This window comes from Apodemus sylvaticus, chromosome 7 (genome assembly GCF_947179515.1).
Source record: "Apodemus sylvaticus chromosome 7, mApoSyl1.1, whole genome shotgun sequence".
Classification (NCBI taxonomy): Eukaryota; Metazoa; Chordata; class Mammalia; order Rodentia; family Muridae; genus Apodemus; species Apodemus sylvaticus.
Window position 1 is genome coordinate 131167401 of NC_067478.1, and position 19981 is coordinate 131187381.

Here is a 19981-nt window from a genome sequence, read left to right on the forward strand (position 1 = left end):
ATGTGCTATAGAAATGAATGTATGTCGTGGGAATTATTTAAAAATAAAGTACTCCCTCCAGCCTCTGCACCAAGTCCCAGTGCGTCTCACTCAGGGCCGCTCTCACTGTCGCTGCTAGCACACACTCTCACAGCATCCCAGCTCTGTTTCCTCTCTGCCATAGACTCTGCAAATGGTGGGAGTCCTCTTGCCCATCACCTACTCCTTCAAAGTATCCGGTAAAGCATGACTCATAAACTTGAATAGTTAACCAAATATATTTATGTATAAGAAACTTAAAATTTCATAATGCCAATTTACAATGATAAACCTTATTCCAATATTTCTAACCTCTCCAAAACACCAGAAATACATCTGAAGCCATGCGGATATCCATGTCTCCCTCTCTCCCTACTCGTGTATTCTACGGAGCCTCTCCCCCCCACACTCTTCTTAGCTCTTCCTCCTCTCTCCCCTCCAATCACTGGCCTCTCTTCTGCCTCAATGTGAATGGATAGGAAATACCTTGCAACAAATGTACATAGACAATTGAAAGTCTCTAGAATTTATATGAACCATAATTTTGAATTAAAATTATGGCTTTACCTATTCTTTCTGAGTTAGGGATGTACCACATGTGAATCATTACCTTTCTTTGACAATATTAACCTTTTTGTGTGAATATGCTCTTAAACACTAGTATGGGAGGAAAGACACTTGATGGAGCAAGAAATCCCTATAGGCCATAGTAGATCAAACATTGAGCACAGATATATAAACAAGTACACAGATTTTCACTGGAAATCTGAGCTTTATGAAAATTATAAATAAAGGCTAGCAAACATAAAATGAGCACTCACCTTTGGAAGCCATTCAGCATACAAGCAAAAATGTAAGGAATTGGTATCACACAGGCTTCAGTGTGGATGGCCAGTCCTGGGAAAGTCTTCTTTTCTTGTCAGTTTCTTGAGGCAGTAGAGGGAGAAGAGTGTCTGTGGAGGGTAAGACTTTTGTCTTACAATATATTTAGGGTTGTTTTATAATAATTCAAAGTTTACTCATCTAAGTTACTTTGCCACCGTGGTTGACCTGCCTTCTGTGTTCCACTGAGGCCAGAAAATTGCAGTCTCTGCATCTTAGCACCTCATCCTAAAATAGCAAGCAATTAAGTAAAATAGCCTTTGTTTTAGCTCTGCAGGAACTGCATGGTTCTAACTTTCAACATGCTAGTGGGAAGTTGCAGGAAGAAAAAGCAGCACTTTGAAAAGTGATTATATTGTTTATTGCTAAGTGGTAAAAAGTTTCCTATAAAAGCTATTTAAGAAAAGGAGGGAAAGCAAAAAGATCCTAAGCAGGGCAAGAGAAAATTTTTCTCTCAGTTCTTTGTCTTCAGTACTTATACAACTTTCAGAATATAGAATCACATGTTAAAAAGTTCATCACAAGTTTATACCTAAAATCACATCATAAATTGAAACAGAAGTTTACAACAGAGAATGGTTACATCCATATCCATTAGGAGTAATTGCCTGGCTAAAAACATTCATCACCTGCCACAGTTCCACAGGTTCACCCAAAAACCATAACTAAGTAATTAGTGAAGTTTTGTATAGAAAAACCCAGTCAATGTTTTATCTTCTGTCCAAGCACCTATAATAAATCATTAGTTCCCTCTTTATGACCTTTGGTTAATTGTTTTACAACCTTTTGGAATGTGCTCTGAGTAGTAGAAAGTCTAGTTACGATTTAAGAGACAATTAACTGGTGGCATATGGGAGACTGACAGAGTTTTCATTGCAGTTTTGACTATCAGAAAAGGACTGTGCTCGCTTCGGCAGCACATATACTAAAATTGGAACGATACAGAGAAGATTAGCATGGCCCCTGCACAAGGATGACACGCAAATTCGTGAAACGTTCCATATTTAAAAAAAGAAAAGAAAAGAAAAGAAAAGGACCTAATAGTAGTCCAAGTAAAAAGGGGCTTAACAATCACATATGTTTAGAGATTCTTATAGGATCATAATTAAGAATTAAGAAGTCATTTATTTGTCTATATAGCATTATTACAAAACAGTAGTACATCTTCTTAGATTTGCAGAGATCTGCTCAAAAGGTATGGGCCAATACCTAGTGATTATTATATATGTTTAATAATAACAGGAAAAGCATATTAATATCAGGAATCTTTCCTAAAATTATTTATTCCTGGGCTTTATCTATCAGAGTTTTGTTGTAGATATAATCTACAGCAAAATCATTTCAGGAAGGTCAACTACTAGTTAGATGCTTGTCCTACGATAGATCCTGACACTTCAGTTCTAAATTCTCACCCTACTAGATGGTAATCTTGGGCAATTTGTTTCACTTCTGCAAAGGATCTTCTTATCAAAAACAGGAACAGTAGCAGGAACAATCTCAATAGCACTGTGCATATAAACTTTAGCAAGCATTTAATAATATAGCACAGAGAAATGTGCCCAAGAGCATCACTGTGTACATAGTAGCCGTCATTATCCTCCAATGGTAAAATTCAGTTGGTGCATCCTCAATTTCCAGTAATATTCCATTGTCATAGTACTTTGTAAGGTACTCACTTATGGATTAATTTAATGTAGAAGTATTTGCTTTACAAATGAGAAAATATTATGAATTGCTAGGGTATGAATGGCTGTGATATGTGCACACTAATGTGTACAGGTAACGCAGACCTTGGACGTTCTGCTCTGTCACTCCCCACTCATTACCTTTAGACCTGTCTTCCTCCAAACCTGGAGCTAAATCAATAACCAAAACACCCCAGAAATCCTCCTATCTCACTCTTCCCCACAACAGGTTTATGGTCACATACACAGCCAAGCAATTTTACATGGCTGCTTGGAATCTGAATTTAGGTCTTTACACTTGCTTAGCCAGCAGTCTTGCCCACAGAACCATTTCTGTAGCCTCTAATAATATAACATTTAAAATTAAAGAACAAGTTAAATTGTAAGCTTTGAAAATATTGCACATTAATATCCATCTGTGATGCAGTTAATCTTTTAGAAAATGAATTGTCATGTAGTGGTTACATGCTACCAAGTCAAAAACACATTTAAAGATTACTGTTTACAAATATAAATTTTTGCTTGTAATATGGTTGCTAACTTTAGTGTGTGTTCTGTAGTTTTCTTGATGAAATTGCATAAGTTAATTTTAGGCAATGCTAGTCCATGTCTGTAGATGAGAATGTCAACATGCCTGAGGTTACATCTGCATCTTTTTCATTCAGATCACTTCTTCCCTTGACCATTTCATGACTGTGAATCTGGTAAACATATAATAAGACAGTATCTTTAACAGCAAGGAAACTTAAACTTCTATGGTGCAATCATTACTTTTAAGGCTGTGGGGGATATCAGAAAGAGGGAACAAAAAGATTTTAAGTGCCAGAGGATGAGGATACCTGCTGTGAGATTATGTCTTTCATATTTAACAGGAAAGTGATACCCACAGACTCTCATCAATAGGGTTGCCTGAACAAGACCAGCATAATGGCAGCATGCGTTGTCATGCGAACATGGTCAGGGAAAGTGGTCTAGCCCTTAGATGAAGAGACGCAGGGGGCCAATGCTTGCTGAGACAAGAGGAATCAGTTTACTCCAGGGATGAGCTCCCATACAGGTTGTGCAGTCCCAAGTTGTTAGCCTTGTACCTAGGTACATATGAGCAAAATAAAAAGATGGTTCTCTATATGTGTGTTCTCTATCTGTGTGTGCCACAATAATAATTAAGGAAGAGATCATGAGTTTTGGAGGACTCTGAAGTAATCTGTAGAGAGAGGGAATGTCAGTGGTAATGTGCATATAGTGATCCTCTATTAAATCTTCAAAAAATATAACATTACGAAGTTTTAAAAGACAGTGTTTAATGTGTCTATGTTCTCAATGCTCTGCTACTTGTAGCAGTCACTTTTGCAAGGAGGATCCAGTGATAACTGCTAAGGTGTGTTTTCAATGAGCTTCTGTGTCTGGCAGGTTGGCTACTGGAACGATATGGATAAATTAGTCTTGATTCAAGATGTGCCTACCCTTGGCAATGACACAGCAGCTATCGAGAACAGAACAGTGGTTGTGACCACAATTATGGTGAGTTTTGGTGTATGCTTTATAGTGCTCTGTCTTGTCCACAGGCAAATGTAACCACCTGGCTGTGATGAACAGAGGGGGTAGAGGCTGAATCTTAGTTGTAACCTGAGTGCTCTGCCCCCTCAAATCTATTGAGGCTTGAATAAATCTGTCCCAATCTTGGATACACTCAGCTTTTCATTGCTCCTTTTTGCATTACTTTTTGTTGCAATGCATTTGTTGGGGAAAGAAACTGACTCAGATATTAAAAATTGAGACTATGAAAGTGAAGTCGGAAATGTTTGAAATTCTAAGACCCCCCCCAACACCGAACAAGCAATGTATGGAAGCCAAGCACCAACTGAATCTTAAAACTGTCAGGTGGAAATGCCATGTTCAGTGTTTTCAAAAGCATCAATGAAATAATCATTAATGGGATTTAAGTGGTTGTTTCAGGTTATCATGGGAGAATTATCTGTTTTGTCTGTTTCTAATCACAAGAATGTGGCTGTGGAGATTTTAATGGGTACTCCTTTTTAACAACTGAATCCCTGATAAATTGATTTTGTTTGATATTTATTTTAATGTAAAAATACATTTCCACTCACTGATTATTTTTCTCATGACCAGTAGGAAATTTAATGAACTTCTAGGATCAAGGAAATGTAATTTTTTCATGTGACTATGCCATAAAATCTATAATGCTCTAAATTTTAAGGCTCCTGTTTCAAGGAGATTTTCATAGAACTGCTTTTCAATAATAGAAAATTATATATATATATATATATATATATATATATATATATATATATATATATACTTTTAAAGACAAACATGCTCTTTACAGTTGGTGGTACTCAAAGGAGATCAACAATCAGTGATCTTTATTTCTCATTTAAGATCATAAAGTCTCAGCTAACTCTTTCTGTAGGCAAAATATATTAAAAATTATTCATAGAAAACACTTTATAGTGGAAGACTTTGTATAAATTGACTTTTAGCTTACATAATTTTAATTTCTAGTTTTAGAGTTCTAGTAATGTCAAGATATTCCTAAAACTGACACTGAAATGAAAATATAAAAATACCAAAGAGAAACATTTATCTATTGCAATCAGTAATGTCTCTGTCAGATAACCAGTTAGCAATTGAATGTAATTTAACAAGCCCTGATAGGGAGTTGATTATTTTACAATGTAAATGCACCAACAGCAATGTTTGTGTAAACTTTCTGACTTGTGTAATATTTGCATGGGATTTGAAAGGCAGGATATATATATAATATATGCATATATATTTCTTTTCTTTAAAAACAAAGACACAGTAATGGAAATTCATACTTCAGTACAGTCCTCCTCTTTTCAGCCTCTGATGAAGAATCCTATTTTAAGAAATTGAACAAGAAAAACAAGAATTCTACGCGGTTCGACCATTCGTAACTAAGGCTCGAGTCTTTTCTTCTGAGTATTAATTTTTTTTACTTGTTTTTCATGTGGGATTCTTCTTGGATAACCAAATCTGTACTGCTAGAAAACATTTTTTAAAATATATATCTGTGTGTGACTCTTGTGAGATATTAGAACAAAATAAATATTAATCATCAATCCTTATCTTTCTCAAGAAACTGGATGTTAAAAAAGAATAAACTAGTGATCGTGATATGCCTTTTCCCATGTCATAAAATGAAGTTATTGTATATGATCAGCTCTCTAAGGATAGATTTCTTTGAAGTAAAACTCTGAATTCTGTGCTTGTTTTCTAAATATATATACAACTGTTTGTTTTAGAACTTTCTAAAATGTTGACTGTTTTGTGAACTGTTTTGTGTATGATGTATTTTAAGGGTATATGTGGAGTCTTCTTCCCTTAGCCTGTTATGAAAGTTGCGATTTATAATTTTTAGTGTCTGATTACTAAATTGATTTTTCCAAGCATGGCTACTCTTCAAGAAGCATGATATCAAAAAATAAGTAAAAAGGTGACTGAAAAGAAGTGGTTTCATTCGTATGTGTGTGTATATATATATATATATATATATATATATATATATATATATATATATTTCTGTTTGCTTGACAGTGATGACATAAATATTTTTGTTACCAAATAGTGATATGAGTAGTATCTGTCTGTCCTATAACTATCATCTTCATTTAAATCATCCTTTTGATATGCTTCACTGTGCACCAGTTCCATAATGCTAAAACAAAACAAAGAATCCTACAGCACCTTCCCTTAAAGTGTTCATTGAACTTAAAAATCTTAGCTTAGAATCTAGGACAATCCCTTTATCTCCATTAGTTTGAAAGAAGTATGATTACTTTTAGCTGATAAGATACTGACAACTGCATGTAATAATCCCATCATATTCAATTGAAAAAAATCAATACAGATGGAGTTGGCTAGATGTTGCAATGAGTCTGATACAGAGCTCTAGATACTGAGCAAGCTAAGAATGAGCATGAGAGATCACGGACTTGTCATCTAAATGGGTATAGTGTTGCTGAATTTACTTTGTCTTGCATTTGTATGCTATGATTATATGCTGATATACTGTTGTAATATATGCTATTGTTAAATAAAATTATTTGAGAAATGCAGTTATTCTTTCATAAATACTTATTGAGCATCTGCTACATGCAAGGCACAGGAATAGACTCTGGGCTATGACTTAGAGGACTCCTACACTCCTGGGAGGTTATATCAAAGAAAAACAAATGAGAAACATATTTCATTATTACAACAGCTCTCAATCTGAAATAAAACATGATATTATTATTTTGTATTCTATTGAAATTTATTTTTCCTTTCAAGTGTTGTATATGTACACTGCATCTTCATTTTCAAGATGGACCTACTGTACTTGAACACAACTATACCGAACATGGTGACTATGGCAAAACTAATCTAAATAGAAAACAATTGGCATTTACACAAACTTTTATCTTTAATGATTATTGATTGAGAATTAAGTAAAATCCATAATATTTGTAAGACTGTGGACATAAAGATTCCATTTCTACAGACAAATTAGCAATTGAAAACAACTTCAGAAAAATAAATCTATTAGGCCATACAAATAAGAAAAGTACAACTGTCGTGGTAAAAATAGCTCAGTGCAGATTCAAGAATAGATAGATAGTACTTCTCCTGTAATCTCAGTATATTATTTGGCTTTAGAACTCTCCAGAAAATGAAGCCATTCTAGGGAGAATATGCATTACAATTCAGTGCCTTATTCTACAAGTTAGTAACTCCTATTGTATATTACGTAGCTAAGGTGATATTTCATATCATTTTAAATTTATATACAATTCTTTAGGAACGATTTTGATAAAGCCAAGTTTATTCACTGTAGCATATTAGAATTGTGTTTCAAATATGAATTAATATTATATAATTACTCTGTCATTCCTTAATTTATTATTTGACAACTTTAACAACTGTTTTTGTAATTATTGTAGTTACATAAACATTTTAGACATACTATATACAGGTACATGTATAAGAAGCATCCATTCATAATACATATGTTTATAGATATAAAATGCACATGAAAAATAGAAATGAACTCATTTTTTACCATACTAAATATTAATTCTTCCCTCCTATAAAAGGCTTGTAGCAACAAAATTTGTTTTAAAACAACAAAAATGTTTTAGCTCAAATTTACCCTTAAATTATTTTACTTTTTCTTTTCGTTTCTTTATTTCTTCTGGTGTGTGTGTGTGTGTGTGTGTGTGTGTGTGTGGTTTTTAAGGTAGGGCTTTTCTGTGTAGCCCTGACTGTCCTGAAATTCACTCTATAGACCAGGCTAGTCTTAAACTCTCAGAAACTCACCTGCCTCTGCTTGCCTCCTGAGTGCTGGGATTAAAGGCATGTGCCACCAAAGTCCAGCCAAGTCATTTATTCCTAAACTGAATAATAAAAGGTTCATTTCCACTTTCTATAGTTATTCTCACAGGACTACATTATCAATCTCCATTAAAATTTTTAGAAAAGAAGCAACTATCCACACAGGAAACATGGGATAAGATTCAAATTTTACTGTATTTTCCATTTTCAATCATATTTATAATGGTTGTAATGTCGATATTTACAAACTGGCAGTTTTTGTGCTAAGCACATTGTTACAACAGTTTTGATTTTGCTGAATTCAAATGATGCAAAAACAACCTTTCAGTGAGAAAAATGTACTCCATTGATTATATTAGGTTCAATTTAAGTTAAGATTCATTTTAATTCATTTATAGCAACATTTTTATGAGCAGGGTCTAGTGTTACAGCTTCAGATTGTGATTGGTTTACTTTTCATGAAGTAACCCAGAAGGTGTAGAACAGGATCCATCACAGGAATTATCTTAATAAACTCATTGACGCTAAGAAGTAATGCAAGCAAAATCACTTCCGTCCTCCAGAGTATTATAGTTGATGATACATAAGTAAGGAGTTACATCTTTATCCTCTGATGTCCCCATTGTTAATCACAGGTGAACACTTCACAAAATGATTTCACAAATCCCTCCACCACAGTAACCTCATAGGTCTATTTTTCATTGTATCAAGGGAATTTGATATTTTATTCACTCATAGTAACCCTAAAACCTGGTATTAAAAACTCCACAGTGTGAAAAGTTTTAAGAGCTACCTGCAAATAATTTGGTAGATGGGAGATGAGGCAAAGGAGGCTGAGAACTAATGATTTGAGACTCACATGGATTTGACTTGACTGAAAAGTAAAAGGAAGCACTCTCAGCAATCTGCTCGAGGGTTGTGAAAAACAGAAAAAGAACCCAAGCCTTCCTCTAACTTTGCTCTCTCTGTCCCTTTGCTCTTCTGTTGCTATATGCATCTGAGCCTGAAGGTCATCTGAGTGATTGCTAAACAGAATCTTCAGTAGGTTGAACATTTTTCCAACCTTAGTTGGCATGCTTGGCAGGAAAACTGAGACTTGAGGGGACCATTTGTCCAAAAGAAAAACAAGGAAAAAAATGAAAGGGGGGGGGCTAAATAAATATTTCACTCTCACATTTCCCTGCCTGCTTCAGACAGCTAACCTGATTCCTAGAGGTCAATATTTACTTTCATTTTAAAGATCTGAATCATATTCTAACATTACTACTTAATCAAAATGGTCCTAGACAGAGAGTGCCAATCAAAATATCATTGCAGTCACTATGAGTCTACTGTGTGTCAGGCACCATGGATAGAAGAGAAAACTTTATCCTTTTAACTTAAAATCTTGTAAAATTTTCATTGGCAGGTGGTCAAAGCTATAACTCTTATTTTGCTTCTTCACTTGTGAAATTACATGGAATTCCAGTTAGTTTCAAAACTCTTAATGGATACAACAACTGTTAAGAGTTTCCAGATGTTTGGCATGTTTCAAAAATAAAATCCTGACTTCCTCCTCTGTCACTTGTTAACAAGATGACACTGATCAATTCACTTAACCTACAGGAGTCTCAGCTTTCTTGTCTATAATATGACACATGCTTACTTCAAGATGCAATTGAAATGTAAATTAAAGTATACAACTCAAGAACTCATTATATTGCACCTGGCACAAAGGAAGCACAAAGCCAGAAAGAGAAAATATGTTTTACAATAAATATCGTGTTGTTGGTCCTACTAGTATTCCTGTACAAAGAGATGATGTACAAATTTTGTTTCTTTTTTGTGCCTATTTTCAAGTCCATTGCCTGACAAGAAGCAAGAACTTAGTAAACGCTTGATCAAATAAGGAACTTACAGCTTTTCAATAAACAAATGATTCCCATATTAGAAGAATTGAGTAGATTGTGGGCAAGCCAAGGAAACTCGCTCAAAATTAATGCACTAATGTGCTAAATTGTGGGGTAAAATTCCTGAATATAAGTACTCAAGACAATTTAAACTTGAGGTTCAACCTTACTACCAAATGAGAATACTAGCCTAGCCTGTTGTCCTTGAATACTCTAACTGTAAAGGCCTATCAATGAAAATGATTTACACTCTGCTTTACAAATGTGACTTTTGATGTATTTTGTAAGTAAATTATGTCACTCTAAAAAGATGAAAAATGTTCTTAATAGCTTCTAGTATTTTATAGTTTAGAAAGTCATCCCTTTGCAGCTCATGAAACTATATGATCGCATTCATAGTTTAAAAAACATGTTAAGTTTTCAGAACTTTTCTGAACTCTTTCTGAAGGATAATAGATAATTTTCATAAAAGAAGAGACAGTTATCTTAATTTTACAAGTGCCAAAATTTACTTAAGTCATTCTAGTTTTCAGTGGCTTTTCACTGCCAAAAAGTTATTTGGGTTACTTGGTTATGACAATCAAAGGTAGAACATAAAAAAAAATTGTATACTGACCGATCTTTACTATTTTCATTTGCCTTCCACTGTAAAATCATATGAATCATCTCCATGAGAAAATTTAATCTGAAAAAATGTATACATATCTTAAGCTTTTAAATTGATTTCTATGTTTACAAAATTGTTAGAATAAAGTCAGAGTTATTGTGGGCTCATTGGACACTCTGTTGATCAAGGGGTCTTCTACTATAGAGCTCAAACACAAGTTTAAATTCTTTAACTGTCATTTTGCTGGAAAAAAAGTCTTAGGACAATGGAATGCAATCTCTGATAAGTAGTTATTACTTAGCCCAGAAGCTCTGAATATCCAAGGCACAATTAGCATAACAAATGACTCCCATGAAGAAGTAAGGAGAGGGTCCTGATCCTGGAAGGCTTGATCTAACATTGGAGGGGAGTATCAGGACAGAGACAAAGGAGAGAGGTGATTGGAGAATGGGTGGAGAGAAGAAGGTTTATGGGACATATGGGGACGGGGGAACTGGGAAAGGGGAAATCATTTGGAATGTAAACAAAGAATATAATATAATATATATATGCATATATAATAGAGTATAATTTACATAAGCTATAAGTACATTAGATCAACTATGTTGTGGCCAATATGGTTACTACTTTTCAAAAGATGAAACATTGTAGTATGGCCAGATGTTCTCTCTATATTGAGAAGTACAAACCTATCAATCTTGCCTCACTGCTTACAAATAGGTGCCAATAGATCAATCATGGAGGGGTTAACTAAATCGCTGCTTAAGTTAAAGCTTTAAAACACTGTTAAGTGTGTGTGAAAGAGTGTGTATGTGTTTCTATGTGTGTTTATGTATGTAGGTGTTCAACAAAAACAGTTTAGCAGTCATTACACACCAAAAAGCTGTTCTATATAATGAGGATCCTCTTGAGACATCTGTCTCCCAATCTAGGGCTCATTTTTGTAGAAAACTAGACCAATACCAAAGTGGATGTTTCTTACATGCAGAGGGAAATCGCTTTCATTAGAAACCTATCTCAAACTTAAAATTCATGGGACACATGTCTTATTTAAAGCCAAAATATGAGACAGCAGAAGCAAAATGAATTCTACACAAGCAATTAAAGATTTGTGTCTTCAAGGTATTTTTTTCATTAAAGAACTGTGAATCAAATGCCTCCTCTGAGTAAAACACCTTACTTAACACACTTGAAAATGAAAAAAAATATACAGACTATAAAGGCATATGACTGTGAATACATTTTTAATGCACTATGGTAGCCACTACATAATTTTTAATTTCATTAAAATTTTGAAAATTAATTTTGAAATGTAAGTTTCATTAAATATACTATTCTAAATTTTTTTCAAGATCACAGTACTAGGGATCTATCAATAATTCAAAATTCTAAAATTTTACTTTAATTATCTAATGTAAACCAATTTAATCCAAGCTCAATAATTATTAGCCACACAAAATCATATACATAATAAGAATAAATACATTCTTTTGTCAAAAATCCTACAACTATAAAATTACAGAACAATTTTTTGAATTCTTTGTAATTTCTCCTTTACAGTTTTGCTTCTCTCATTGTAGGAATCCCCCTATGTTATGTACAAGAAAAATCATGAAATGTTTGAAGGAAATGACAAGTACGAAGGCTACTGTGTAGACTTGGCATCTGAAATTGCAAAACATATCGGTATCAAATATAAAATTGCCATTGTCCCTGATGGAAAATATGGAGCAAGGGATGCAGATACTAAAATCTGGAATGGGATGGTAGGAGAGCTTGTATATGGGGTAAGCAAACTGATTTATGAGAAATTTATTTGTATAAGCATGAAGCTTCTTTTCCCTTGGGCATGTATTCCTTTTTAATCATCTACGGGTGTTCTTTTCTAGCTTATAGTAATGTTTCAAAATGTATTCATGATATTTGAACATTTCCTTATTTCATTAGAAATGTAAACTCCAAATAATAGAACTGGATTCTGGAAACTTAGAATGATTTTTTAAAAAAGGAAAAGATAAAATTTATAATACAGTATCCTATTCTTAACAAAGAGCTATTAATGAAAACAAATCAGCATTAGCTTTATAATGTTTCATTACTATGACTTAAACTGGTAGACCATAGACACTGCAAAGATACACAAACTGTAATTGTGCAGATGTCCTTCAACAGCATAAAGTTAATCACTGCTTTAATTAATCGTTTTGTTTTATTTTGTTTGCCAGGCATTTAATTTTGTTTTCTTTGTTTTAGAGAGTTTGTTGTAATGGATTTTTTGTTCATTTTTGAGAAACAACTCAAATTTTGGTAGGTGAGGAAGGGGAAGACTATGATAAAAATACATTTAAATTTAAAAATTGTTTACATAATAAGAAATAATAAAAAAGAAAAACAAGACATGGAATTTTGAAACTATTTCATTGAAGTTCTAGTCAGGAATGAGATATTTTCTGTGGACTTTACCTGTATCTTGAGTCTCTCAACTTTAATTAATTGTGTTCATCCTTGTCATCATACTTTCTCATAAGTGTCTTTTAACTATTTCTGATTGCCGTAGTCTCCCAGGATATGAAATATTCATCAGTATTGTTTTTCTTATATTTTTAAGCCACAATAAATATATACTTTAAATAATGTTCTCTCTCTCCCTCTCTCTCTCTCCTCTCTCTCTCTCTCTCTCTCTCTCTCTCTTTCTCTCTCTCTCTTCTCTCTCTCTCTCTCTCTCTCTCTCTTCTCTCTCTCTCTTCTCTCTCTCTCTCTCTCTCTCTCTCTCTCTCTCTCTCTCTCTTTCTCTCTCTCTCTCTCTCTCTCTCTCTCTCTCTCTCTCTCTCTCTCTCTCTCTCTCTCCCCGCTCCCTCTTTCCCTCCTTCCGTCCCTCTAGCATATATAACAAAACACACAAAAGTGAGAATGTTTTCTGAAGTTGGCTTCTTAAACAGCATGCTGTACTCTTCCCCTGAGGAAGCACACTGGAAATGGAAGGCACACATTGACAGCCAAGGGCAGGGACAACACAGCACAGCCTGAGCAAGGACACTGGCAATGGAAGGCACACATTGACAGCCAAGGGCAGGGACAACACAGCACAGCCTTGAAGTTCAGCCTGAGTGAGCTAGATAAATATCCCTCTCTTTTTGGCAGACACTCTTTTGTCAAAAAAAACTACAAGTTATCAAACCCTGGTGCTGCTATGATATATTCAGAGTTCAGAGCCCAAATTTGGAGTTCAAGCAGTAAGTGCGTAAACTGTATTATGGAGTTTTCTAAAAGCTAATTTGTAGTTCACAGAGTCTTCAGATCTCCAACACCTTTTTTATCATTGCTGACTGCAACAAACTTCTTTCTCCTGGGCTGGTGTTAGTAGCTTTACTAGGCAGGTATCCTACCACTCTTGCATCTTTAACTTCTTGGGGTCTCCAAGTCAACTTCAACTTCACAGCTTCTTATTCCAATGTCTGGGATCCACACAAGATCTTCTGGGCTCCTCCAATAGACTTGCATCACTTCTCTAGTGCTGCCCTCTATAGAACTCTAGGCTCCATTTAACTATACTCCACTGCTGCTGCTGTTCTTGGTGGTCATCCCATGGTACTGACATTTCCAATATGATGGTGCCTTCTTCTGCAACTAGGCTTTACCAATAGCCTCTCATTTGCTCTCTTCATAGTGCCAAACCTCCACTTTTTTGTATGACCCCTCCAGTCCTGAGCCATCAGCTGCAAATGAGGCTGAACCTTCACCAATGGCCTTTCCTAGACTTTCACAGTGCCAAGCCTCGGCTGGTCTCCATGACCCCTTTGTATGTTCAAAACTAGTACCACCTGCGAGATTCTGAGACATTACCAAGTCTAGCTGTAGTGTGAGGTAAAACCTCAGTCAGCTGTGAAACAGCTTCTTTGTGATAGATATCACAAAATACTTTCCAGAAAATTTCATCTCAGTAATGCTGGTCTCTTCTTAAACACCACTAATTTCTAAACTCCAGCTACCCAGCATCAGTTGTCGCAGTAAGTCCTTATATTCTTGACTCTAAGTCCAGAGCCACATGGCCAAAGCTGCTGAGTTCTACTGCTTGCTTGGGCTGGAACATGGCTCTGCTTATTCCATTACAAGCTTTTTGTTTTCCAACTCAGTCATTGCCTAAGATTTGCAGTCCTGGAATTTGGTCTGTGGATTGACCTTGAACTCAGAGATATTTGTGGTTCTGTCTCCTGAATGCTGGGGTTAAATGTGTCTACCACTACTCCTGTGCTTATGGTTTTCTTTACCTAGAACATGCTCAGTTCCTGGCTGTCCTTGAGCTCAGGGCTCTTCTTAGCATTATTTCCTTGGTTTAAAGGTGTGTACCACCATGCTAGGGCCTAAGCTTTGCTAGGTGGGATCTTGCTCCAAGATCACCACTCCTTTAATATAATTTAATATTCCTGAACACGGGTTTCAGCTCCAGTTCCCTTTCTGGTGCCCCTTTATTATTTGAACCATATTTTACATTTTCCTTTCTAAGCTTGCTTCTTTTCATTAAAACATTCTGCATAAGAGATAACTTTAGTAAATGCACAGCACAATTTATACCAAGCTGTTTGGGGACTTTCTCACAGCAATTAAACTCCTCATCTTGGCCTCAGACAGACCCTTCAGAAAATAGCAAAAAGCTGCCACATTCATCAAAATATCACAAAAACAGTCTCTACAGCATATACTGCAATTCTTCTCCACTGAAAGCTCTTGGGCCAGGTCTGCAAAGCTCAGATCACCCACAGCAACAAGGTCTTTCATATTGCTACTAGAATATCCCATTAAGTCTCACTTAAAACATTTCACTGAATTCCAAGTCCTAAGTCCCTAAATTCACCTTCTTCCAAACAAAACCATGGTCAGGCCTATCATAAAACTATCCCACTCCTGGTATGAATGTCTGTCTTAGAGTCTCACTGCTGGGAACAGACACCATAACCAAGCCAATTTTTATAAGGTGAATATTTAATTGGGGCTGGCTTACAGGCTCTTTTGAGTTCATTATCAAGGCAGAAACATTACAGAATCAAGGCAGGCATGGCACAGGAAGAACTAAGAGTTCAACATCTTGTTTTTAAGGCAAACAGGAGATAGGGTTCCAGACAGTTTAGATAAGGGTCTTAAAGACCACACCCACATGACACACCTCAAAATAGTGCCACTCCCTTGACCAAAATATATAAACCACCACACTACCTGTGAATATTCTGGAGTATCTTTTACATATCTCTCCTCTAGAGCTCTTATTATTCCCATATCATTCCTGCACAAGTGTTCTGACTATATTTTATTTGGTAGAAATTGCTTATTTTTCAAAAAATTATGTGAGAGATTATAAAACACACACATCACAAGATATAGGTAGATAAATTAAGAAAGAAAGAAAGAAAGAAAGAAAGAAAGAAAGAAAGAAAGAAAGAAAGAAAGAAAGAAAAAAAGAAAAAAGAAAGAAAGAAAGAAAGAAAGAGGGAGGGAGGGAGGAAGGAAGGAAGGAAGGAAGGAAGGAAGGAAGGAAGGAAGGAAGGAAAAAAGATAGGTGGGTAGACAGACAAAGTAGATAGAGAGAGGATTGTTAGATAGATAGATAGATAGATAGATAGATAGATAGATAGATAGATAGATAGATAGATAGATAGATGGATGGATGGATGGATGGATGGATGGATGGATGGATGGATGGATGGATAGATAGATAGATACATAGATGGATGGATGGATGGATGGATAGATAGATAGATAGATAGATAGATAGATAGATAGATAGATAGATAGATAGATAGATAGATAGACAGACCAGCAACACTCATCAGAATAACAGAAAGTCCTGAAGTTATGCTCAGAGAGCAAAGAAGTGCCACAGAGGTTCTTAGTGACAACACGCTGTTTTTTCACCAGATCTCCAAGTAGTTGAAGACAGCAATCTCTGTCAGTTCATTTGTATACCTTGTCCTCAAAGGAACTGTCTTCATGTCTCTTAGATGGCTACTTTTTACTGTAGATTGTACAAAGTCTATACTTGATTCTTGAGCATATAGACTTTTCGCTCTTTCTTATTCTTTTTTTTTAGTATGTGCTTTTTTTCGATATAATTTTTTATTTACATTTCAAATGATTTCCCATTTTCTAGCCCCCCACTCCCCGAAAGTCCCGTAAGCCCCCTTCTCTTCCCCTGTCCTCCCACCCACCCCTTCCCACTTCCCCGTTCTGGTTTTGCCAAATACTGCTTCACTGAGTCTTTCCAAAACAAGGGGCCACTCTTCCTTTCTTCTTGTACCTCATTTGATGTGTGGATTATGTTTTGGGTATTCCAGTTTCCTAGGTTAATATCCACTTATTAGTGAGTGCATACCATGATTCATCTTTTGAGTCTCGGTTACCTGACTTAGGATGATGTTCTCTAGCTCCATCCATTTGCCTAAGAATTTCATGAATTCATTGTTTCTAATGACTGAATAGTACTCCATTGTGTAGATATACCACATTTTTTTTGCATCCACTCTTCTGTTGAGGGATACCTGGGTTCTTTCCAGCATCTGGCAATTATAAATAGGGCTGCTATGAACATAGTAGAGCATGTATCCTTATTACATGGTGGGGAATCCTCTGGGTATATGCCCAGGAGTGGTATAGCAGGATCTTCTGGAAGTGAGGTGCCCAGTTTTCGGAGGAACCGCCAGACTGATTTCCAGAGTGGTTGTACCAATTTGCAACCCCACCAGCAGTGGAGGAGTGTTCCTCTTTTTCCACACCCTCTCCAACACCTGCTGTCTCCTGAATTTTTAATCTTAGCCATTCTGACTGGTGTAAGATGAAATCACAGGGTTGTTTTGATTTGCATTTCCCTAGTGACTAACGAAGTTGAGCATTTTTTAAGATGCTTCTCTGCCATCTGGAGTTCTTCAGGTGAGAATTCTTTGTTTAACTCTGTACCCCATTTTTAATAGGGTTGTTTGGTTTTCTGGAGTCTAACTTCTTGAGTTCTTTATATATATTGGATATTAGCCCTCTGTCTGATGTAGGATTGGGGAAGATCTTTTGCCAATTTGTTGGTTGCCGATTTGTCCTCTTGATGGTGTCCTTTGCCTTACAGAAACTTTGTAATTTTATGAGGTCCCATTTGTCAATTCTTGATCTTAGAGCATATGCTATTGGTGTTCTGTTCAGAAACTTTCTCCCTGTACCGATGTCCTCAAGGGTCTTCCCAAGATTCTTTTCTATTAGCTTCAGAGTGTCTGGCTTTATGTGGAGGTCCTTGATCCATTTGGATTTGAGCTTAGTACAAGGAGACAAGGATGGAGCAATTCCCATTCTTCTGCATGCTGACCTCCAGTTGAACCAGCACCATTTGTTGAAAAGGCTATCTTTTTTCCATTGGATGTTTTCAGTCTCTTTGTCGAGGATCAAGTGGCCATAGGTGTGTGGGTTCATTTCTGGATCTTCAATCCTGTTCCATTGATCCTCCTGCCTGTCACTGTACCAATACCATGCAGTTTTTAACACTATTGCTCTGTAGTATTGCTTGAGGTCAGGGATAGTGATTCCCCCAGACTTTCTTTTGTTGCTGAGAATAGTTTTAGCTATCCTGGGTTTTTTGTTATTCCAGATGAATTTGATAATTGCTCTTTCTAACTCTGTGAAGAATTGAGTTGGGATTTTGATGGGTATTGCATTGAATCTGTATATTGCTTTTGGCAAAATGGCCATTTTAACTATATTGATTCTACCGATCCATGAGCATGGGAGGTTTTCCCATTTTTTAAGGTCTTCTTCCATTTCCTTCTTCAGAGTCTTGAAGTTCTTGTCATACAGATCTTTCACATATTTGGTAAGAGTCATGCCAAGATATTTTATACTGTTTGTGGCTATTGTAAAGGGGGTCATTTCCCTAATTTCTTTCTCAGCCTGCTTATCCTTTGAGTATAGGAAGGCCACTGATTTGCTTGAGTTGATTTTATAACCTGCCACTTTGCTGAAGCTGTTTATCATCTGTAGGAGCTCTCTAGTAGAGTTTTATGGGTCACTTAGGTAGTCTATCATGTCGTCTGCAAATCATCAAACTCAGGGCTGAAATCAATCAAGTAGAAACAAAGAGAACCATACAAAGAATCAACAAAACCAGGAGCTGGTTCTTTGAGAAAATCAACAAGATAGATAAACCCTTAGCCAGACTGACCAAAGGGCACAGCGAAAGTATCCAAATTAACAAACTTAGAAATGAAAAGGGAGATATAACAACGGAAACTGAGGAAATCCAAAAAATTATCAGATCCTACTACAAGAGCCTGTACTCAACACAACTGGAGAATCTGGAGGAAATGGACAATTTCCTTGATACCAAATACCAAAATTAAATCAGGACCAACTAGACTATCTAAACAGTCCCATAATGCCTAAAGAAATAGAAGGAGTCATAGAAAGTCTTCCAACCAAAAAAAGCACAGGACCAGATGATTTCAGTGCAGAATTCTATCAGACCTTCAAAGAAGAGTTAACACCAATACTCTTCAAACTATTCCACAAAATAGAAACAGAAGGAACACTACCCAATTCCTTCTACGAAGCCACAATTACGCTGATACCAAAGCCACACAAAGATCCAACAAAGAAAGAGAACTTCAGACCAATTTCCCTTATGAACATCGATGCAAAAACACTCAATAAAATTCTTGCCAACCGAATCCAAGAACACATCAAAACGATCATCCACCATGATCAAGTAGGCTTTATCCCGGGAATGCAGGGTTGGTTCAATATACGGAAATCCATCAATGCAATCCACTACATAAACAAACTCAAAGAACAAAACCACATGGTCATTTCATTGGATGCTGAAAAAGCATTTGACAAAATTCAGCATCCTTTCCTGCTTAAAGTCTTGGAGAGAACAGGAATTCAAGGCCCATACCTAAACATAGTAAAAACAATATACAGCAAACCGGTAGCCAGCATCAAACTAAATGGAGAGAAACTTGAAGCAATCCCACTGAAATCAGGGACCAGACAAGGCTGCCCCTCTCTCCTTATCTTTTCAATATTGTACTTGAGGTACTAGCTCGGGCAATTCGACAACATAAGGAGGTCAAAGGGATACAAATTGGAAAGGAAGAACTCTCTTTCTTATTCTTAACACATAAACAAATTCCCAGTTTGCAGGGTTTGAGGCAAAACATGATCATTTTCTTGTTGACAAAGTCTGTTAGTAAAAATACAAACAATGGGCTCATTAGTTTTTGTTTGCTATTTGCAAATGGTTGCTGTAATTACTAAGCATTGATTGTCTTACTTCATTTACATAAAGACCTAGTATACATCTGGACCTGCTTTATACTCTCAGAGCACTGCCTTTGATCCTTTTTTCTCTCTTCTTTCTATCTGTCTTTGAGTTTGTGTGTGTATTGGTATCTATTTGATCAAAGGGAGTGAAGGACATTTTGTAGCTCACTGAACACCAGAATTGCTTATGATGTGAGTGATGAAGTGAAGAAGTTATTTCCTTACTGTCACTCCAATGCTGCTTAAGAATAAAAATC

The 19981-nt window shown here is 35.9% G+C and overlaps 1 protein-coding gene and 1 non-coding gene across 2 annotated transcripts in view; both read left to right on the forward strand.

Moving 5' to 3' along the window:
- Positions 1-19981, forward strand: part of LOC127689862 (glutamate receptor 4) — a 105886-nt gene that overhangs the window by 50075 nt on the left and 35830 nt on the right. Inside the window, exons 7-8 of the mRNA XM_052189418.1 lie at positions 3996-4106; positions 12017-12223. Of these exons, the coding sequence (XP_052045378.1) occupies positions 3996-4106; positions 12017-12223 (318 nt within the window). The remainder of the gene's footprint in view (positions 1-3995; positions 4107-12016; positions 12224-19981) is intronic.
- On the forward strand, positions 1802-1908 carry LOC127690449 (U6 spliceosomal RNA). Its single transcript, XR_007979137.1, has one exon. It is a non-coding gene; the product is annotated as a U6 spliceosomal RNA (small nuclear RNA).